Source organism: Hyperolius riggenbachi, chromosome 12, assembly GCF_040937935.1.
Source record: "Hyperolius riggenbachi isolate aHypRig1 chromosome 12, aHypRig1.pri, whole genome shotgun sequence".
In the NCBI taxonomy this organism is placed as follows: Eukaryota; Metazoa; Chordata; class Amphibia; order Anura; family Hyperoliidae; genus Hyperolius; species Hyperolius riggenbachi.
Window position 1 is genome coordinate 204,975,228 of NC_090657.1, and position 23,258 is coordinate 204,998,485.

General features: G+C 46.0%; 1 protein-coding gene across 1 annotated transcript in view; it reads left to right on the plus strand.

The window, feature by feature from the left end:
- Positions 1-23,258, plus strand: part of LOC137541031 (myosin-16-like) — a 284,543-nt gene that overhangs the window by 26,762 nt on the left and 234,523 nt on the right. Inside the window, exons 4-5 of the mRNA XM_068262177.1 lie at positions 17,453-17,545; positions 19,592-19,740. Coding sequence (XP_068118278.1) covers positions 17,453-17,545; positions 19,592-19,740 — 242 coding nt within the window. The remainder of the gene's footprint in view (positions 1-17,452; positions 17,546-19,591; positions 19,741-23,258) is intronic.

The following is a 23,258-nucleotide window of genomic DNA, read 5'->3' on the forward strand; positions in this document are numbered from 1 at the left end:
GCACCCCAGACTTCGCTTTCCATAAACCTACAAACCACCACCGAACTGCACGCAAGTGTGCTGGCTGACCCAGCTGTTACTTCTCCCTTACTTTCCTTGCTTGTCATAGGTAGCTAAAGGTGCTTCGTAGAATTAGGTAGCTAGAGGTACTAACAGTATTAAGTAGCTAGAGGAGCCCCCAACTGATCTTGTCGATGGAATGTGGAGAGCTGGGTGAGTAACCCCCCCCCCCCCATGTACACTCTGTTTAGGACTCTGCATAGGAAAGGAGGGAGGGAGGCACTAGGGAAGGGGAGTGAGACACATTTTCTTTATTAGGCGCCTGTAGGCACGTGCCTATAGTGCCTTATGGTAAATCCGGCCCTGATTACTCCATTTCACCTTTGAAATCTGCAAAAAATATGTTCATAAAATTGTATCAGCTCTGAATGATTAACATTTCATTGACCCTCCCTAGACAGCAGTTTTAGCTTTTATGTTTAGCAGTTTTTTATTCTTAGGTTGTGTTTGCATATCCCAAAAACATGGTAAGTTAGTTGGCTTTCCCCAGAAATTGCCCTTGAGTTATGGCGGGCATCAGGAGTGCGCTCCTGTTGGATTCCGAATGGATTTCATTCGGAATTCATGCTAATAATTATTGCCCCTGAGCAGGTGGGTGAGGGAGGGTTAAACTTACCCAGCAGCCATCTTCTTTAATCCATCCCACGCTACGTTCCAAGTAGCGGTCATGTGACTACCACTGCTTCCTTCCTCCGGGTTGAAGCAGGAAGTGTGGTAGTGACATGACGCAGCTTGGAACGTAGTGTGGGTCTCGCCGTGGGACAGATTAAAGAAGACGGCTGCTGGGTAAGTTTAACCCCCACTCACCCCCCCCCTCCCCCCACACACGCAGCTGCTCTAATTATCAGGATGTATACTGAATGAAATCCATTCAGAATTCATCCGGAGAGCATCCCTGGCAGGCATGTTAGACCAGGGCTGTCCAGCTGGCAGTCCCTAAGCCGCACTCACTTGCCCAGATTTTTTTTTTTGTAAGTCAGGTCCCCTTCTCTAGCAGGCCCATCTTTTTGTTTTTGCTTGACTCCACTCCCAAAGCCAGGACATTGATGCTCTACCCCCTCCAGCCGAAAATCCAGTGCTAGACACACCCCATGCCCAGGGAGTTGGACAGCGCTGTATAAGGGCCCGTTCCACTAGTGCGTTGCAGAATCATCAGGAAATCAACGCGGACGAAATCTCATGCAGGTGCGATTCCGCATGCGGTTGTTGCCGCGATTCCATTCCGCATAGGTAAGGGTATATGCGAATGTAACTATGTCACTGCCTGTTTAAATTAACACTAGCCAACCCGCGTCGTAGCATACGCCGCATCTATCTATCTAATAGAGTACGTGCCTCAACCTTGAAGCAAGAAGAAGAAGTAGGCTTTCCATGAGAAAATGTATGCGTGCTCAAACACCAAGTTTAACCCTAGCAAGTCTGGCTTTGCAAATCCGGCCTAATTGGCTATTCATGAGGCAATGCTCATGCAAATATGCATTTGCATTCGCATGCCAAACTATGCAGGGTCCAAAAACCAATACCGCAAAGCGATCGCCCTGCGGGTATTAGTTCATGCTACATTAGCACTATCCAGGAGCGCCACGGGGAGGATTCCGAATGCCCCTATACAACCGGGGGACTGCGGGGTCCCAGGCTCTCTTACTGCCTGGGAACCACAGCGGCACCCCACAGCTGCACCCCCCCCCCCCCCCCAAGTGTGGTCAGCGCCGGGGAGAGCCATCCGCACCCACCTCCCAATATTAAAAACAGACACTTACCTTAACGTCCATTGCGTTCTGCAACATGCACATTAACTTGGGGGCACCACATGAGAAAGGAGTGAAGCATGGGTCACCCCGAGCTTTAGAGCTCAGGGCTGGCTCACATACAACACTCCGGGGTGGGGGGAGGACAGGCGCAGACAAGTCACTCCAGGGCTCACACCACCAGAGCAAGCCATCCACCACCTGCCTCCAAAGGATACAACTGCAAAAAATGCTTCCCATGAGAAAAATTTTGCGTGCTCAAACACCAAGTTTAACCCTAGCAAGTCTGGCTTTCCAAATCTGGCCTAATTGGCTATTCATGAGGCAATGCTCATGCAAATATGCATTTGCTTTCGCATGCCAAACTATGCAGGGTCAAAAAACCAATACTGCAAAGTGCTCTCTCGCTGCCTGGGAACCACAGCGGCACCCCGGAGTGGGAGGCTGGGTGGCGCAGCCCCCCCCCCCCCCCCCAAGCGTGGCCAGCGCTGGGGAGAGCTGTCCGCACCCACCTCCTAATATTAAAAACAGCCACTTACCTTAACGTCCATTGGGTTCTGCTACATGCGCATTAATTTTCTCATGGGAAGCATTATGTGCAGTTTGTGTCCTTTGGAGGCAGGTGGTGGATGGCTTGCTCCGGTGGTGTGAACCCTGGAGTGAGTGCGCCTGTCCTCTCCCCCCCCCCCCCCCCCCACCTCTGGAGTGCTGTATGTGAGCCAGCCCTGAGCTCTAAAGCTCGGGGTGACCCATGCTTCTCTCCTTTCTCATGTGGTGCCCCCAAATTAATGCGCATGTAGCAGAACCCAATGGACGTTAAGGTAAGTGCCTGTTTTTAATATTGGGAGGTGGGTGCAGACGGCTCTCCCCGGCGCTGGCCACACTTGGGGGGGGGTCGTCCACGCCACCCAGCCTCCCCCTCCGGGGTGCCGCTGTGGTTTCCAGGCAGTGAGAGAGCCTGGGACCCTGCGGTCCCTCCAGTTGTATAAAAAGGGGGCATTGGGAATCCTCCCCGTGGCACTCCTGGAGGCCTGGAGCACACTAAAAACTGCTAGCAGATCCGCAAAATGCTAGCAGATTTTGAAACGCTTTTTCTTATTTTTCTGTAGCATTTCACCTAGCATTTTGCGGTTTTGTAAAGCGTTTTTGGTGTAGTAGATTTCATATATTGTTACAGTAAAGCTGTTACTAAACAGCTTCTGTAACAAAAACGCCTGCAAAACCGCTCTGAACTGCCGTTTTTCAGAGCGGTTTGCGTTTTTCCTATACTTTACATTGGAGGCAGAAACGCCTCCTCAATCCAAAAAAATGCCTCACCTCGGGAGTATGCGTTTCAGCAAAACGCCTCCCACTCTGGTGTGCACCAGCCCATTGAAATACATTACCCAAGCGTATCCGCAGCCGCAAGTGGATCGCAAAACGCTGCCGAACCGCTCTGGTGTGCACTAAGCCGGATAGTGCTAATGTAGCATGTAGCAGGGTGACTGCTTTGTGGTATTGGTTTGTGCATGCATTTGCATGAGCATTGCCTCATGAATAGCCAATTAGGCCAGATTTGCAATGTCAGACTTGCTAGGGTAAGGCCTCTTTTCCATGGACTGTGAATAGGCAGTGAAATGGCTCTCAAACTCTCACAACTGCTCACTGCTGCCAGGTAACTGCTCACTTCTGCCTGGTAACTGCTTGCTGCTGCCTGGTAACTGCTGGTAACTGCTTGCTGCTGCCTGGTAACTGCTTGCTGCTGCCTGGTAACTGCTTGCTGCTGCCTGGTAACTGCTTGCTGCTGCCTGGTAACTGCTTGCTGCTGCCTGGTAACTGCTTGCTGCTGCCTGGTATCTGCTCACTGCTGCCTGGTAACTGCTCGCTGCTGCCTGGTAACTGCTTGTTGCTGCCTGGTATCTGCTCACTGCTGGCTGGTAACTGCTTGCTGCTGCCTGGTAACTGCTTGCTGCTGCCTGGTAACTGCTTGCTGCTGCCTGGTAACTGCTTGTTGCTGCCTGGTAACTGCTTGTTGCTGCCTGGTATCTGCTCACTGCTGCCTGATAACTGCTCGCTGCTGCCTGATAACTGCTTGCTGCTGCCTGGTAACTGCTCACTGCTGCCTGGTAACTGCTTGCTGAGCACACAGCTCAACAGTCCGTGGAAAAGAGGCCTTAAACTTGGTGTTTGAGCACGCATAAATTTTCTCATGCAAAGTACTTCTTCTTGTTTGAAGGTTGAGGCACTTAGTCTATTATATATATAGAAGATAGAAGATGTGTTCCTATGCGGAATCACACACGTAATTGCGGGGAAAAACGCATTCCAAAAATGCATGCGATTTCCCTATTAAATACATGGCGTGTGATTCGCATAGCGGTATGCCGTGCAGATTTTCCCTGCACACAAAAACGGAACGCACAAGTGGAAACGGGCCCATCTACTTGTATTGGTTGAGCGAATCTGCATGCAGGAAACGCATGCAAATAATTGCAGCTTGAAAATGAACCAATCAAATTAAACCTTGTTGGGACATGATCTTGATCCATTTTTAGGCTGCATACATTTGTTTACATAATTTATAATAATCCTGCATCAACCTGGAATTATTTGCATCTTGTTTACCATCCCTGATGCTACTCGCCTGTGATATTACTTTCACTTTGGCGATGGAGTTGAAAGAATATGGAGGAGCACCACAGCAGCTGTGAGAAGACTTAATGCTGGACTTCACTCAAGCTCAGAGGCTTCTTCAAGCAGCCCAAAGAAAGGCTGGGGATCCTAGAGTGAAGAATCCCTGAAGACTTCCAGTGAGATAGAAAGCAAGAGAATAAACATTAAGCCAGTGCTTGTGTTCTGCTGCAGAGGGCTGGGTGGAGGCCACACATGGTCTCCTGAAGCCCTTATGCATGAGCATGTGGGACAGGTTTTCATTTGAAAATTGACTACACACTTTTCTAAATGCATATGCTAGGTACACACCATACAATTTTGTGTTAGATAGATGGTTCGATAGTCTGATCTTATTTTTGATTGTTTTTCTAATCAATTTCTCATAGAAGTGAATGGAAATAGATAAAAAAAGATAAGAGAATCAAATAGGAAATTGATCGTATGTAAAAAACCGCATCGTGTGTACCCAGGATAAGTATTCTTCTGTGCGGAGTCTCTAGAGCTCTCGCTTTGCCGTGATGCTGGGAATTCACGGGACGATTCTGTCGCTCGATTCTGCGCCCGATCGTTTGGCCCGCTCGATTCTCTTATCTTCCGATCCCTTTTCTTACCTTTTTTGCAATTCACTTCAATGATGAATGGAGGTGCAAAACGATCGAACGGTGATTGGACATGTCGGAAATTATCTATCGAGTCATCTTAATGGCTCAAAATTGCCAGCATGACTGAACAAATAAACACAGCTACATCCACTAATGAGCAGTGCGGGTGTTTTACTGTGATTGCTCACAAGCGGGGTAATCCTCAGTTACATTTTATGAAATGTATATGACTTTATGTGGATTGTAAAGAATTTTTCATCCTTTTTTCATATTCTCTACGTACCCTTACATACTTGAATATAAACCAATATTTACTTTTGACCAAAAATTACCTTTTATATTTATATTGACACTTGACTCTTCCTGGATCACAGACTGTCACTGCTATAAGCTGCAGTCTTTTTTAGATACGCTGTCTGTGCCCCGCCCCCTGCAGTCTAAACATCAAGATCATATAAGCAGGAGTCGCACTTCGGGCTGGTGCACACTGCAAGAGCTTTTCTAAGCGCTTTGTGATTTTAGAAGCTCTTGCTAATGTTATCCTATGTGTGTGTGTTCACACTGGAGCAATGTGATTTTGTAAAAATCCCCCATAGCTTTGCATTAGCAAGAGCTTTTCAAATCGCTAGCGCTTAAAAAGCTCTTGTAGTGGGAACTTGCTCTAAAAGAACCTGAGATTTGATTCCCTCGTTACAATTACTCCTGGCCATGTGATAAAAGTTTTTAAGGCTGTATAGCTGAAGAAGCCTCATTTTACACCATTGTGTATTAAGCCTGAGTGTGAACCTAGCCTTACAGTCAGTCTACGGAGTTTCCGAAGTACACTGTATAGGGAGGAAAAGGCTTCTCTGCACATTTAACCAGTTCAGCCTATCTGGACGAGCTTCCTCGTCCAAATAGGCACTGCTGCTCCCGCCGCATGGTGCGCGCGCTCCCACCTCCCGCCGCTAGCCTCCGATCAGTGAATGGGAATATAATTCCCATTCACTGATCTAACTTCCCTGCAGAAATACCGACGCTTTCTCTCCAGAGAGCGCGGTATTTCTGCCCCCAGGAAACTGTTCGCATCCAGGACTTTTCTCACTGTGGCCATCTTGTGGCCAAATAGTAAACTGCACCCACATACATTTTTAAACAAACAATTATATTACTTTACATTTAAAATTAGCAGTTTCCCTCCCACCAAAAATTACCCACATACATTTTTTATAAAAAAAAAAAAATACAATAAAAAACAAAACAAAAACAACATAAATAGTTACCCAAGGGTCTGAACTTTTTAAATATGCATGTCAAGAGAATATGTTATTATATTATTTAAAGTTATAAGCTTATAAATAGTGATGGATGCAAATTGAAAAAATGCACCTTTATTTCTAAATGAAATATCGGCACCATAAATTGTGATAGGGACATCGTTTAAAAGGTGTAATAACCGGGACAGATGGGCAAATAAAATACATGAGTTTTAATTACGGTAGCGTATATTAATTTCAAACTATAATGGCCAAAAACTGAGAAATAATGATTTTTTTCAATTCTTTCTTAATCTTCCTGTTAAAATGGATTTAGAAAAAAATAATTCTTAGCAAAATGTACTATCCAAAGAAAGCCTAATTAGTGACGGAAAAAACGATATAGATCAATTCATTGTGATAAGTAGCAATAAAGTTATAGGAGAATGAATGGGAGGTGAACGTTGCTCGGATGCATGAGATTTTCGGCACTGCGGTGCTGAACCGGTTAATGGAACATTCTGTGCTTTTAGTTCTCCAGCACAAATACAGCAGAAGTTGAAAACAAAACGCTTAAGTAAGATCAGTTCCACATATAGCACTACATGTTTGCAGTGTCCCAAAAAGTTGTGCAGGACTTGAATTTGCATTCTGCTCTTGCAAAGGATGCAATAAAAACAGACATCAGAATCAGATTTATTTCGCCAAGTACAGCAGAGCTGTACTCGGAATTGTTTTTGGTACACATGGCATAGATAGTATAAGAGGACAGACGCACAACACATACAATTTAACAAATATTGCAAGTTATGAATTACAGTCGTGGTATAGATATGGCCCTTCTCAAATAACAGTCATATCATCAGTTAGTGTGTCCTCCCTCTGTGCGGGTACAGTCCAAAACACCTATACTGATAGTAGCAGGGATAAGAATAATAATAGTGGTGATAATTACAATAACAATGACAATGAACCCCCAACCGGACCCTGGGCAGTGAGAACCAAGGCGTGCAGCGGCGAGAACAGGCTCCGCTAGTAGGCGGGTCTGGGCGGAAGGTTGGTGTTAAGCAGCCGAACCGCTTGGGGAAGGAAGGTATTCTCCCGCCTGGTGGTTTTGGATGGTAAGGTCCTGTAGCGGCGGTCCAACGGGAGGAGCTCAAAGAAGCGACTGCCTTGGTGGGAGGGGTCTCGGGAGATCATGGTGGCTCTCTTCATCATCCTAGCGGAGTGGAGGAGATCAAGAGGTGGAAGAGGAGACCCAGTGATCTTTTCTGCGTCAGTTATGACTCTCTGCAGTCTGCGTTTATTGCTGGCCGTACCAGACAATAATGACTGAGGACTTCTGAATGGATCCTATGGATAACATTAGATAAGTCGACATGTCCATCTATTCAGAGAGCCAGTATGGTTGAGGTGACCCAGTGAGAAAGTCCATAGGGAAATTCTGTCAGGCCTGGAACCCACTAGAGCATTTTTTTGAGTGTTTAGTGAGCGCTAACGATTTCCCTACACGCTCTGCCAATGTAAATGGATGAGACAGATACCACCTGAGCAATTGCAATCACAGAACATGCAGCACTTTGGGAGCGTTTCCATTCTAATGAACTGGATAGAAGCAGGGAAATTGCTCCCAAAATCGCTTACAAAACGCTATCACAAATCGATAGCGATTGCAATAGCATTTTGCACTTTCTAGTGGGTTCCAGGCCTCAATGTGATTGGGTGGACAGCACCTTCTCTAACTTGTAGGTTAGAGCACAGCGTGACCAAGCGTCTAGCGAGACGCGAAACGGCCGTCGCAAGCCCCAACTGATGCCCGGCATCCCCACCTCCACCTCACAGCCACCATATTGACCACCCGTGGAATGCACCTGTGGTATGTAACCCTAATGAATGTGAACATTGCACAATAAATTTACGGACGGAAGGTGCCTGGATGTTTCTTTCCTTCTTTGTACCCTCAGTTGCGATACCTGTCATTTCCGCCATGCTGTTCCGCAGTGCACACGTCTGAGCAAGCCATACACAAGGTGTTACTGGAAGGAAGGTGAGAGGAACAACTGTTTGCCTGTCATTTTTGCCACTGACATCTGTACATCACATGGTAGGGAGTGCTACTCACAAAACGCTGTGTCTACATGCCATACCAATTCTGATGGGTTGTAGTAATAATATGGCCGCACTATTCAGCCAATTAGAATGCTTCAGGTTGTAGACAATTGCCTCTATTCACAATGAGTTACCACCAGCAGTAACAAAGCTTTGGAAAGTTGCTGACTGAAGTATGACCATGTCCACATTCACAATGTTTTCCACCTGAAATTACTGTTTGTGGAAAAAGTGCGGTCAAAAAGTGATAAAAGTGCGGTAACATGTCAGTAAAAATGTTTTATCTTAGAGCAGGGATGTCAAACTCAAATACAAAGTGGGCCGAAATAGTACATTGGGAACTGGTCGTGGGCCAATTTCAATGTCTGCTGGTTACCTTCCTCGCTAACAAAGTTCCCAGGTGTCTAATGGCCCCCTTCAAACCCCTGTACAGTTCCCTGGTGTCTAGAGGCCCCCATCCTCCCCTATACAGTTTTCTGGTGTTTAGTGCTTTCCCGCTACCTCCCCCATATGGCTTCCCTGGTGATCTAGGGCTTCACCTCCAATATAGCTTCCCTGGTGGTCTAGAGTGGGCCAAACATAATGCAAAGTGGGGAAACCACTTGAGGGCCAAATGTAATGGCTCTGAGTGCCAGACTTGGAGTTTGACATGTATGTCTTAGGGCTCAAACCCACTAGAGCGATTTTCTGAGCGTTTAGGGAGCTATTCAAACCGCTAGCGGTTTCCCTAAACGCTCAGTTGATAATGGATGGGCCAAATTCCACTGGAGCAATTGCAATTACCAAATCGCAAAATTCAGGACATGCAGCATTTTTCGTGTTTAGCGTTAGCGATTAGCGTTTCTGCAATGTAAAGTATATAAACGCTGGCGTAATCGCTCATCAAAACCTGCACAAGCAATTTTGTTAGCGTTTTGAAGTTACTGCATACTTTAACAATATTACAATTAATTGAAAGGACCAATCTGAATTAAAACACTAATCGCTACACAACCGCTGGCAAATTGAATACACTTTTTCAAATCGCTCCTGAAAACGCTCATGAAATCGCTTGCAAACAGCTCATACAAAACGCTAGCGATTGCGAATAGCGATAGCATTTTGTAGTGGGTTCCAGGCCTTAGAGGTAAATTCCGCAAAAAAAATTCATAATGAAAAAAAACACATTTTTCATCCTTAACCACTTCAGCCCGCGAGTTGTTTTCATCTTATGGACGAGAGGAATTTTCACATTTCAGTGCTTCTCCTTTTCATTCCCCAATAACTTTATCACTACTTATTACAACAAAATGATCTATCCCTTGTTTTTCCACCACCAATTAGGCTTTCTTTGGCTGGTACATTATGTTAAGTATTATTTTATTCTAAATACATTTTAATGGGAATAATAAAAGGAAAATGGGAAAAAAATCATTATTTCTCAGTTTTTGGCCATTATAGTTTTAAAATAAAACGTAAAACTATGGATAAAAGCTACACATTTTATTTGCCCATTTTCCTGGTTATTGCAACGTTTAAATTATATCCCTAGTACAGTGTATGGTGACAATATTTTATTTGGAACTAAAGGTGCATTCATACAGTTTTACATCCATCACTAATTTTAAGAACATAATTTAATAGTAATATACCCTCTTGACATACATATAAAAAAATGTATTCCATAAGATCTGTGCAACGATCGGTGTCAACACCCAGTGAGAATCTGATTGTTGGTGATCTGCAGTATCACCAGCAATACAGATATATACCCGATTATGGATGATCTGCAGAATCGCCAATAATCCGAGTATGACTAACCTCTGGACACCTATATAGTGTGAGTGTTTGGTGCAACAGTAATGACTTTGAGTAGGACCACCCGAGGAGCAGGTGGTCCTTGGCAGTATGAGAAATACCTCCCACTGGGAAGTGTGAAGACCTTTCAGCAGCCTGAGACTTCCAAGGGGGTGGAGCCCCAGGCTGAATAGCAGGAAGGCCCTGTGGCTAAGTGACACCTAGACGGTGGGCGTCACAAGCAGCACTGAAGACTAATCCCTCAATGGAGAGGGATAGCTCGCAAGGTCGGGCAGGATAGGTCGGCAACACACGAGCAGATAAGGTACAGAGACAGAAAGCTGATTCGGTAACCAGGGACAGGCAGGGTTGGCAACAGGTAATCAGAAATGCAAGGTACCGAATCAGAAAGCAGAAGGAGAGTCAGGGAAGCAATAGGTCATAACAGATATCAAACAAGGCCTAGTCTTGGGTGTGAGGTCCGTGGTCTCAACGCCCTGGAACTAATCTGAAGTATAACACAATGGTAACACAGTATCCCTAGTCTTGGGTGTGAGGTCCGTGGTCTCAACACCCTGGAACTAGTCTGAAGTATAACACAATAATAACACAGAAGTAATCTGGCTCAGTGTGAATTCCCAGGTCCTCCTGGTTCTAACACACTGTGGGATCTGACTATGGTCTGAGTGCTTTCACGTAAGTGTTCGCAACGGCAGACAACTTGAGACTGACCAGCAATAACTAAATATAGAGCGGTGCTCCCCGGCGCCACCCATCGCTGATCAACCAATAGCCGCCCGCTCTGAGATCAGCTGACCAACCTGGTCAGCTGATCCCTCTTCGTTTGTCATAAAGGTTCTGCCTCTCAACACGCGCGCATTCCTCAATCTGTGTGCACTAGAAGGCCCAGCCACATCAGACGCACGACGCCGCGTGTAAACCGCTGAGCTGGATGCGGAACCAGCTGCCTCGCTGCCAGTCCGCTTTTCCGCAATCTATTACAATCTGTAGGTGTAATTTTATTATTTGGCCACAAGATGTCTTCGCGTTTAATTTTCCATTGCGTACAACAAGTACACAAATGGGAAGTCATGCGTGGCTGTGTTACTTCGGAATGACGCAGGCATCTCACCTCACCGCCGGTGATCACGGGAACCTACAGGGGAGATGAATGAAAGGGAACTCAGTTCCCATTCATTAATCTAGCGATCGGCAGCAGGAGAGAGCGAGTGGGAGGGAGCGCGGCAGCACGACTGAGAATGATCACTGGTTTTGAACAAAAATAGTGATCATTCTCGCTGTACAAGAACGGATTGGCTCAGGGTACCTCTGTCCCCTTCCACCAATCCCCCTGGTGCCCGGGCTAACGCGGTCGCGGGCTTTCTCCCACACAATCGTGCAGCTCCGCAAACTGCACGGACGTGAGTCTCACATCCCTGTGGCCAGGACGGCACCAGCCGCGGACGTGAGTCTCGCTGACCTTTACTTGCACTCAGAAAAAAATGCTATAAATGTGGGGGGAAAAATGGTAATTGCCGTCTGATTTTTGTTAAAAATGTCTTTACCGCACATTTACTGTGAATGAAGGCCAATGCTGTGATTGGTGAACTGTTCCCTATGGACTTTCTTGCTGGGTCACCTCAGCTATACTAACTCCCTATCTGCGGATCTCCATTGTGGAAAACGGTACAATGATGTCTGTAAACCCTGGCCTGTCACCATGTAACTCAGGTGACCCTTCCTCCAGGGTATGTGTTTCTTATATTCATCAGTGGCAAATATCTGCTTCCCTGGAAAACCTCAATGCACATATACTATTAGGCTACTTTCACATATGCCACGGTGCAATTGTCCAATAAATTGTTGCAGTGCCATTGATTCCTATGGAAATGCCTGTCATCCATACCGCTTGGCAATGCACTGCAGAGTCTGCGTTGTCTGAACCACTTCCGCCGCGATGCACCCAGGGCTGTGGAGTCGGTACCAAAACCCACCGACGCCGACTCCACAGCCCTGGTTGCACCGCGGGTACTGTAGCCAGTAGAGACTACTGGCCACGGCAATGGAGAGCAACACAAGGCGATACTGTGACAGGGGCCTTTTAGATCAGACCAGTGCAATGCTGCCATCAGGAGATGCCGGTGCAGTGCCCGATTGTGCTGCCCTAAAGCCAGGGGCGTATCTGGGTAGAATAGCGCCTATGGCAAACACTGAAATTGCCCCCCCCCCCCCCCCCCAGTTAGACCACCTTGCCCCATAATAACAGCTTATTTTCTTGCAATGTTACAAGTCCCCCTAATATAAGTAACCAGAGCTAGCACCCTAGTTTAGGTAGCCAGAGGTGGTTAACCTAGAATAGGTAGCCCCCAGCTTAGGTTGCCCTCCCAGTATATGTAGTTAGAGGTGTCTCCCCAGTCCAAGTAGCCTTCTTTAGCATAAGTGGCGAGGGGTGTCCCCCAGTATAAGTAGGCCCTCAGTATAGCTAATGTGAGGTGTATCTCATTATAGGTAGTGAGAGGTGTCCCCCAGTATGAGTAACCCCCCTAATATAGGTAGTGACAGGTAACCCCCATATAATTAGTAGCCCCCTGCCAATATATGTAGTGAGGCCAATATATGTAGTGAGGCCAATATATGTAGTGAGGCCAATATATGTAGTGAGGCATGTATCCCAGTATAAGTAGCCCCCACACCCGTATAGGTAATGAGAGATGTCCTTCAGCATAAGAGCAGGTACAAATGCCTGAGAGGCATCCCCCGGTATGGTAGTGGGGAATGAGGAATGAGGGGGGAAGCCATGGTGCCCTGGTGCTGTGGCGCCCATGGCAAAAGCCATGCCTGCACGCCTCTGTGGCGCCCATGGCACAAACCATGCCTGCACGCCTCTGCCTAAAGGTGGCCACTAACGGTCCAATTTCTAGCGAAAAATCGTTCGAGCGATCAGAAATTCTGAGCGGACGAAAAATCGTTCACTACACCATCAACTAACCAATCATTGCTTCCTATCTATCACGACCACCAAGAAAATCCAAATTTTCGTTCGACGAAAATTCATTCGGGCGACATTTTTTTTACTCGTTCATAATCGATTGTGTCCACCAATGGAGATTATTTACAACCAATCCAATCAGAATTTCTGATCGCTCGAACGATTTTTTGCTAGAAATTGGACCATTAGTGGCCACTGGCCAGCTTAAAGCTGCCTTCTTGCGCATGCTCAGTGGCATAGATTACTGTTCCCTCTCTAGGCCGCCATAGACTCTGGGGTAAGGACAGGATGCTACTGCGCATGTGGTGCAGCGTAAATTTATGGGAAGCACAATTGGACTCAGTACCGGCCTCTGAATTTCCTACTTGCCTTCAGTGCAGCTGCTGACACACAGCTCTGACTAAAGAGCCCCCTTTAAAGGACAACCGAAGTGAAAGGGATATGTACCTGCCATATTTATTTCCTTTTAAACAATACCAGTTGCCTGGCAGCCCTGCTGATCTATTTGGCTGCAGTAGTGGCTGAATAAATCCGGAAACAAGCATGCAGCTATTCTTGTCAGCTCTGTCAATAATGTCAGGAACACCTGATCTGCTGCATGCTTGTTCAAGGGCTATGGCTTAAAGTATTAGAGGCAAGACAATCAGCAGGACAGCCAGGCAACTGGTATTGCTTAAAAATCACTACATTTGGCAGCCTTCATATCTCTCGCGCTTCAGTTGTCCTTTAGAGGGGAATGGGAGATGCTATATTTAGGGTTGCTCCATGAGAGGTTGGCGCGTGGCGTCACTCATAAGGTCATAGCGGAGGTTGCGTTCTGCTGCTGACGCGCTGTGCATGGAAATGGATAATTAGCTGAGGGCCTGATGTTCTGCAGGAACGGGACGCCCTCTCTGTGGCGCATATAAAGCATGCTCACCCGTAATTTATAACTGCTCCGCCGCCTCCCTTTGTCACCGCCAGACACCCATCTGCGGAGGAAAATTAAACTAACACCTGCACAGCCGCCAATTAATTACAGCTGAACTTTCCCGTTCTCTGTGTTAATGCCGCTTGCAAGGTGCCATCCATCATGGCATAATGTGAGGAAACGGTGAGCAGGGAAAGCTGCCTTCCCAGGCAATGTTCAGCAAGGAGATTTCCTCGGCCTTCCGCACATGGCGTGTAAAACACTTCTCCGCTCAGAAACAGGACAGCACTGCTCTCCATGTGCTCAGACTGCAGTCCAACAGACTATTACCATATCTCCCAACTGTCTCTTGTTTGGATGGACAGTCCCTTTTTGGGAACCAAATCCTACGTCCCTCTTTCTTCCTTATTTGTCCCTCTTTCAAGACTGATGTATAGATCTATATCAGGGGTCTCAAACTCAATTTACCTGGGGGGCCGCAGGAGGCAAAGTCAGGATGAGGCTGGGCCGCATAAGGAATTTCACAATCGCGGCACATCGCCGCCTCTGCCCGCCCCTCTTACTCTTCCTTCACAGAGAGGGGCGGGGAGAGGCGGCAATTGACGTCAGGAGGGGCAGAGCTGAAGCTGAAAGCTCTGCCCCTTCCAGGAAATGCCGGCGGATTGCCCCCCGGGCGATTTGGGGGCTCTGCAGCCCTCGTTTAGCGGCGGGGATGTGGCGGATTACTTGGGAGCACTGAAGCGAACTATAAGGAAGCTTTTGCCGTCGCGGGCCACAAAATATTCTTTCGAGGGCCGCAAATGGCCCGCGGGCCTCGAGTTTGAGGCCCCTGATTTCTATATTATGTCTTTTCTATTGAAAAATGTGTTTAACAAATTAGGGTACAGTAAACCCCCCCCCCCCCCCCCCCCCCCCAGAAAAAACAGTTTTAATTAGGCTGCTTTACATCATCCTGTAAATCTGTCTCTTTTGTTTTGTTTTCTTTCTTTTTTTTTCCTCTCGATGGGATCACTGTTACTATATTTTGTTGTTGCTCCCTGTTGGAGCCCACTGTTATTTCATATCTGTTTTCAGCAGAAAAGTTGTTTATTATAAAAAAAAAAAAAAATTTGAGGTCCTCCTCTGCATGCCTGAAGTGAACTTATTGGCTTGTTGGATACTTTTCTCTTATATGTTCCATTTGTCTACATTTACGATATGTATTACTCAGTATTCATTGACCTCAATAAAACATTTTAGTACCAAAAAAAAGAAAAATGTGTTTAACTGTCACTAAACTTTATTCCCATTAATTACACATGCACATTTCCAATGCGATGTGACGCAAAGACAATACTAAAGGTTCGTATACACGTCCGATAAAGATCGTTCGTTACGAACGATTCGTGACGTTTACACGATATTCAAATTAGACGGAAAAGATCGTTCGTAATGAACGATTGTGTACACACGTGAACGATATAAGTATAAAGTACTGAACGACGAACGATTAAAAAATGCGTGCGCAAACGGAAGTGACGTTATGACAGGCAATAAGAACATGCGTTATCGGACGATCTTTGTACACACTGCAACGATTGAACGATTATCTTTCGAAAAAATCCGCCGGGTTGGATCGGTCGGATTGAACGATAACGGTCGTTATCGTCCCAAAAAACGATCGTTGGAAAATTTGGAGCGCACGATTATCGGTCCAATTGTCGTTATCGTTCGTTTTTGAACGATCGTTATCGTACGTGTGTACTCAGCTTTATAGAACGAGTGCTGTTAAAACAGTGCAGGAGGTCTGGGCACAGCTGGCGCCACCATAGGCCATAATAGGAATTACAGCTATAGCAGCGAACAGTAAGTAACTTCGGTGCCATCAGAAGTCAGAGCTTAAGTCAATTTTTTAAAACACTGTAATTGGATCGAATTACATCATTCCCCACCATCCACGTCGACCTGGAGGTGGAATAGTAATTACCGCCACCGTGACTTGTGCAGGAGCAGGGTAAGCCATATATCAGCTGTATCCTGCGCCCAAGTCCCCCAGCGGCTATGTCAAAGGTGTGCCTAGTTTTAAAAGCAACATAAAACCGCAACAATGGGGTGGGGGAGAGAGTAGAGGGGCAGGCTTATGTCACCTGTCCCAACTGCAGTCATGTCCCGCATATGTTTAAATAGCGATCCAGATTTCCATTCTAGTAAGATATTGTAGAAACTGTAATTGGATCATGTCATCCTCTCTGAAGTCTGTTCTGTTTCTTTATTGTGCCACTTAAAGCGGATCTATTGGAACTTTATGCCCCTCCACGCACCCTCCGCTCTGCCAACAAGATGAAGCTGGTTATTCCCAGGATACACTTAACATTTGGTGCTCGGGCCTTTTCCTATGCAGCCCCTACTCTATGGAACTCACTTCCACAATCAGTACGAGAGGCTCCTTCTCTGGACAGCTTTAAAAAAAGGCTAAAAACTCACCTCTTTTCCCTAGCCTTTGAGACTGCATAATGCAGGGTCACAGCGCTTTGAGTCCCCAGGGAGAAAAGCGCTATATAAATGTTATTGTTATTGTTATTGTTAAAGAGACACTGAAGCAAAAAAAAAATATATATGATATAATGAATTGGTTGTGTACTATGAATAATTACTAGAAGATTAGCAGCAAAGAAAATATTCTCATATTTTTATTTTCAGGTATATAGTGTTTTTTCTAACATTGCATCATTCTATAATATCTGCAGATTACACAATACTCAGCATTCAAAATGATTCTTTCAGAGCAGTCTGTGAACTAATGACCTCTCCTCTGGCAGAGGAAAAGTAAACCGTTGAGATAATAAAAGTCAGAAGACAGCCCTCTCCACGACTTTTGAAAGTCATAGAAATGAATGGCTTTTTTGCATAGAGATAACAAGTGGAGTTTCTTAACTCTTCCTGTACTGGAAACAATTAAACTGATGTATCTGATCTTAATGTTTTATTTCTTAGCTGTACTACACATGCAAATCATAATATCATCATTTTTTTTTCGCTTCAGTGTCTCTTTTTAAAGGGGAACTGAAGAGAGAGGTATATGGAGGCTGTCATGTTTATTTTCTTTTAAGCAATACCAGTTGCCTGGCAGCCCTGCTGATCCTCTGCCTCTAATACTATTAGTCATAGCCCCTGAACAAGCATGCAGCAGATCAGGTGTTTCAGACTTTAAAGTCAGATCTGACAAGACTAGCTGCATGCTTGTTTCTGGTGTTATTCAGATACTACTGCAGAGAAATAGATCAGCAGGGCTGCCAGGCAACTGGTATTGATTAAAAGGAAATAAATATGGCAGCCTCTGTATACCTCTTACTTCAGTTCCCCTTTAAACCACTTCTTCCTTGTTGTTTCAGGAGGCGGGAGGGGAAGCGGAGGATTACGCAGAGGAGCAGAGAGATGAGACTGATCCGGACACATTATTATGTGGAGGAGAGAGGACTGAAGAGGTGCGTCCATCCGCCACCTGATAAGAATACTTTATGTGCAGCAATGTATCTGTATACCCTTTCCTTCTTCATATATTTAATTTAATGCAAATGTAAAACACATGGAGGGTGGGGTAAGCAGCAGCTGTCTGTGTGTTTTCAACAAATATATCTCCCATACCTGGCTGGCTCCAATAGCTTAATTTATTGTTGACGGTGCAATTATATTGGAGGGACAGCTGTCTGAACTCCTCCCCCTTTCCCTCTTCACCCATGAGGTAGTCTGGAAGGAGCTGGGAGGGTTGAGCAGCCAGTCTCTCTCTGTGAGCTCAGATCACCTGACCCAGTCCAACTCCTCCCACTGCAGAGATTTTACTCTCTGTCCAGAACGCAGCAAAACAGGTGCCCCTCTTAAGGACACAGAACTGCACATGCGGAAGTGACTATTGATGTCACTTCCACATATGCAGTGGTGTGTCTGTGGGGGTCCCATGTGCCATCTTCTCACTTTGGTTGCCGCTGATCAGATGTCTGACTGATGCTGTGACATAAGGCGCGTACACACACCTGATTTATTCAAACGACGGTTTCCGTGTGTGTACAGACTGATAAGGCTGGTTGTGACGTTACGCTCGGCGACCCATCGTTTGAATAAAACAGGCGTGTGTATGCGCCTATAGAGCCAGTGGGGACTGGACACAGCAGTGAAGGGCCTGGGCAGCATACGAGGTGGCAGGACAGGGGCAGGTATGGAGCCCATGGTGCTGTTGTGCCCATGGCACAAGCCATGCCTGCACCCTTAAAGATACGCCACTGCCTTAATGGGCATTACCAACATATCAAAAGTTGCCTGAATAGCATAACAATAATGGCAGGTACTGTTCTTGAGCTATTTAATCTGTAATTGAATTGTATTGATTGATTGTTGCAACTGGATTTCCAGGACAATATTCCAACCTGTAAAGACACAGGCTTCACACAAACAGTATTTTTTTTTTATTAAGTAACTGCATACCTTTCTTACCATTTTTAGGAATGTTTTGTTATGCGGTTTGAGCCAGTGATATGTATCTGGTTTGGTAGTAATATGCATATTCTTTATAGACTTGATTTGAGAAACAATATTTTTGTGTCTAACCTATTGATTAATTGTTGCTATCTGCAAAGCCAATTAATGTAATCTACAGACTTCCTATTTGTAAGTTTAGGGGGGAGGGGGAGGCAACAGCTGCCTTGCCTTGGGCATCAAAAAGGGCAGAAATGTCCCTGATAAGAGGTGCCCAACACGTTACAAGTCAGAGCTGGTCCACACTGGGCGCTTTTGTAGTGTTTTGCTGATAGCCGGCGATCAGCAAAGCGCTGCAGCTAATGTATCCCTATGGGCTCATTCTCACGGCAGGCGTTTGCGATCTGAACAAATGGCAGACCCACTGCATGCAGCGCTTTGGGGACGATTGTGTTGTGATTCTTGTTTTATTGAACGGGAATCACAAGTGTAAATTGCAGAAAAAACACAACATTTTGTACATTCACAATTCGCGATTCACGCTTCTAATGTGAACTAGCCCTCGTTTTTTTTTTTACCATGGTAATATTGGACAGGAAGTCAGTCAGGTGTATGCTAGAAAAGAAGCAGCTTTTACAAGTTTATCAGATTTCATTAAAAAAAAATAATAATCTTTTGAAATTTTAGTTATGTAGAGCAAGTCAACAACAGTCAACGTATTAACATCATATCACAATATGTAAGTGTTATTGTAGAGCCGTACCTGCTTCTGTTCCGCAGATATGAGTGTGTGGCCTGGGCAGCACAGAGCAGGATCATCCACCAGGCAACCGAAGTAGCTGATTGGAGCCTAGTGGGTGTCAAGGGCCCCACCTACCTCCTTCTCTGACCCCTCTCCACTTCAGCTTACCAAAAGGACCTCAAGAGGGCCCCAAGTCTACTACCTTGCCTAGGGCCCTGGGGCAGCAGTACTCTTCTATGATAGCCGTGTCTGATTTTCAGTGAAAAAAAGTTTTTTTTCTTTAATTTCTACTCAGACGTTTCCTTAATTTTTCCTCTAGGCCCTGAATTGTTGTGCTTCCCGAGAGGCTGCCTCACACACTCTACAGATCTGTGAAATGCAGGAGTTTCAAACGCACTTTGAGATGACTTATGACAAAATGTCTGAGAGCAACAAGAGGAGGGGCGACCTGGATGATGTCATCAAAAAGTATGTTTTCTGCTCAGGGGCTCAATATAACTATATGTAACTGTATCTATAACTATGGCTATATGTAACTGGCTATGGGAGTTCATCTATGAGTTTACTAGTTGCAGGAGTTTATCTTTTTATATTAATAGAAGAAAAAAATGATTGTTAATCTCATTACTCTGAATCCTGATTGAAATCATTCAGTGATTTAGAAAGGCAATCTGTACAACCTTTCAGATAAGATCACGTTCCATCGAAATTGCAGGTATCAAACTCAAGGCCCGTGGGTGGAATATGGCCCTCCTAGCAATTCTGCAGAGACCCTGGGGAGCAACACTTAAGATGGGAGGACACCTTGGGTGCCCCTGGGGCGATTGCCCTCTTTGCCTCTGTGGTAGCGTTGCCCTGCACAGATGCACACACCTACCTTTTCTTTCACTGGCTCCTTCTACCCTTGGTGTAAAGGAGGGAGCAGGGCTGTGGAGTCGGTACAAAAATCTTCCGACTCCAACTCTGACTCCTCAGTTTCTGAAACCACGACTAAAACTCCGACTCCGGGTACCCAAAATTGCTAAGACTCCGACTCCTTAGTCTAATACTTAACAGGGCTGTGGATTTTGTACAAAAATCATCCGACTCCCGACTCCGACTCCTCAGTTTCTGAAACCACGACTCCGACTCCAACTCCGACTCCGGGTGCCCAAAATTGCCCCGACTCAGACTCGTCGACTCCAACTCTGACTCCACAGCCCTGGGAGGGAGCAGTGCAATATTTACCTGCTCCAGTGCTACGTTGGCTGTCTTCTGTTCTTCTTAGCAACCACATGCTCTAAGCTTACATACAGCTCCTGATCACATTATCTGCATTGGGAGCCAGAGGTATGCAGCATAGAGTGTGTGGTAGTCAGGAAAAACAGAAGAGACCCAATGCTGTCCTGAACCAGGTAAATATTGCATTGCTCCATTGCATTGCTATGTAGAAGGGGGAGGAGCAGCAGCCCCCCGATAGCCCCCCATATTCCCCCTCCCCAGCCGCTATAGTTACACCTCTGAGTTTGAGAATGTTAAATCTTAATAAACAATTTGGTCCATGACTTAGATTGTGTTTTAGCTTTTGAGTGTGACACCCCTGTTCTAAAGCAGCCTCTGCGTCCTCTGAGTCCCCTCCATGGTCTCGCTGGCGAATTCCGCTAAAGTCGCGCATGCGTGTCATTGCGTCCGTCGCTGTGTGTGGCAATCGTGTGTGTGTGTGTGTGTGTCCTACACGTGTGTGGCACTTGAAAGACTGAACCGCCAGATTTACAGAGCCACCAGCAGGACCCTGGAGGAGACCTAGAGGACACCGAGGGACTGTGCGGGCTATGGGGGGCTGGAGGAAGCACCAGGTAAGCCCAAATTTGTTTGTATTACCTCTGTTCAGTGTCCCTTTAAATCAAGCATTTGAAAATGATGATCTTTTTGTTACATGCGTTGCAGAAAGCACATAGTACTGTGGCCAAGTAATCCATGAATAGTCAGTTCCTCATGCTAAATACCTACAGTACATATGTCTGTTACAGTTATAGGGATTTATTCCTGAAAGCTCTGAACAGTCTCGTCTGACTTGCAGAACTCTATCCTACCAAGCAGAAATATGGGTATTTATTTTATAAGCATAAGCAGGTGGTGGGTTAAAGGGGCGGGCGGAGGGATGGACTTATTGACAAAAACAGAAGTGCAGAAGGATGTGACTAATTATTAACAAAACCTGAAGTGTCAAAGATGTGTGACCAATGACTACCTGAACTACCAAAGATGTGTGACCAATGACTACCTGAACTACCAAAGATGTGTGACCAATGACTACCTGAACTACCAAAGATGTGTGACCAATGACTACCTGAACTACCAAAGATGTGTGACCAATGACTACCTGAACTACCAAAGATGTGTGACCAGAACCTGTTATGCTAGAGCGCTGTGACTAATTATGATTATTTATTGAAATAGAGCTCTCATCTCCTGGATAGCAATGTCGCCAACTGTCCCTCAGTGGAGCTCACAATCTAATCCTACCATGGTCATAGACTTCAGTCCCTGTAATAGTATAACGGTGCCTACACATGCAGAATCATTGTTGCCTACAGGGACCAGAGCTCCGTCACTCAGGTGGCAGTTTGTGGTCAAGTGTTGTACAGACATGTCGCTAGCCTAGAGGGCAGCGACACGTTCTGTTGTTAGGTAGCGTGCGAGGAGGGACAGGCATGGCGCATGGCAGAACTGGAAGAATAAGGAAGAGGAGACGGTCATCTTATGCTGGGCTGAGATGATTCGGCACTCGGGATTTTTTTTGCACACACTAGATTCTCGGAAGAGATGGCCCTGACCACCTGCAAATAAGATACATTTAGTCAGAGCCTGCTTAAGCACCTCATTGGCAATTAGGAGCTGATAACAAATGACGCACCAGAGAGCACAAAAATAAGGGGCATGAAGTTGGAATAACCAAGGCTTGAATTTCATTCCAATCATTAATCTTCCTAGCGGTATGGACAGATATATCCATCCATAAAAACATGCTATTAACAGTATAAATGTGCATACACATCAATACTCTCCTGCACTGAATACTAGACCCTTGCTTGACACATTTTGGCAAGTTACAGGAAAAAAAAGTTTTAAAAATAAATGTTATCACTTTTTGCACAGAAATCCTGGGAAAATTGAACGCCAGGGACTCCAAGTTAAAAATATATAATAGAAAATGGTACTCACCTGGGGCTTTCTGCAGCCCAGTGTAGGTCTGGAGGTCCCACGCCGGCTTCCTGGCTCTTCTCCCATGGTCTCCGCAGAAATGGCTGGCCGGCGGCTCCCGGCGACACTGGCCCCCAGTGTCGGGCTCCTCTTCTGTATACGTCACGTCTGACGTCCCCACGCCGGCCACCTCGCGTCATCATGGCGGCCGGCGTGACAGTACAGCGCATACGCAGTTTAATCGCGCATGCGCCATACTGTCACGCCGGCCGCCGTGATGATGCGAGGTGGCCGTCGTGGTGACGTCAGCCATGACGTTTGAGGAAAAGGAGCCCGACACTCGGGGCCAGTGTCGCTGGGAGCCGCCGGCCAGCCATTTCTGCGGAGACCATGGGAGAAGAGCCAGGACGCCGGCATGGGACCTCCAGACCTACACTGGGCTGCAGAAAGCCCCAGGTGAGTACCATTTTCTATTATATTTTGAGCTCGGAGTCCCTTTATCTGATGACCCCTTTCCCACAAGAAACAATAACAATAATATTTATAGAGCGCTTTTCTCCCTGAGGACTCACAGTGCTTTACCTTTTCTCGAATAGATTATCAAGGGAGTCTTTATGGCTGATATTGTGGTGAAACCCCTTCCACAGTGTGATGTCTTGACCATGGTCCTGACAGTTTCCTGTATATGGACTTTGTGGCATTGTGGGAATTTTTCCAACTGCCAAGCAAGTAGTATCCCCCTCTGTGCATAGAACTCTCAGTAGATAATATTCTGTATAGATCACCTGGCAGAACTAAAGATG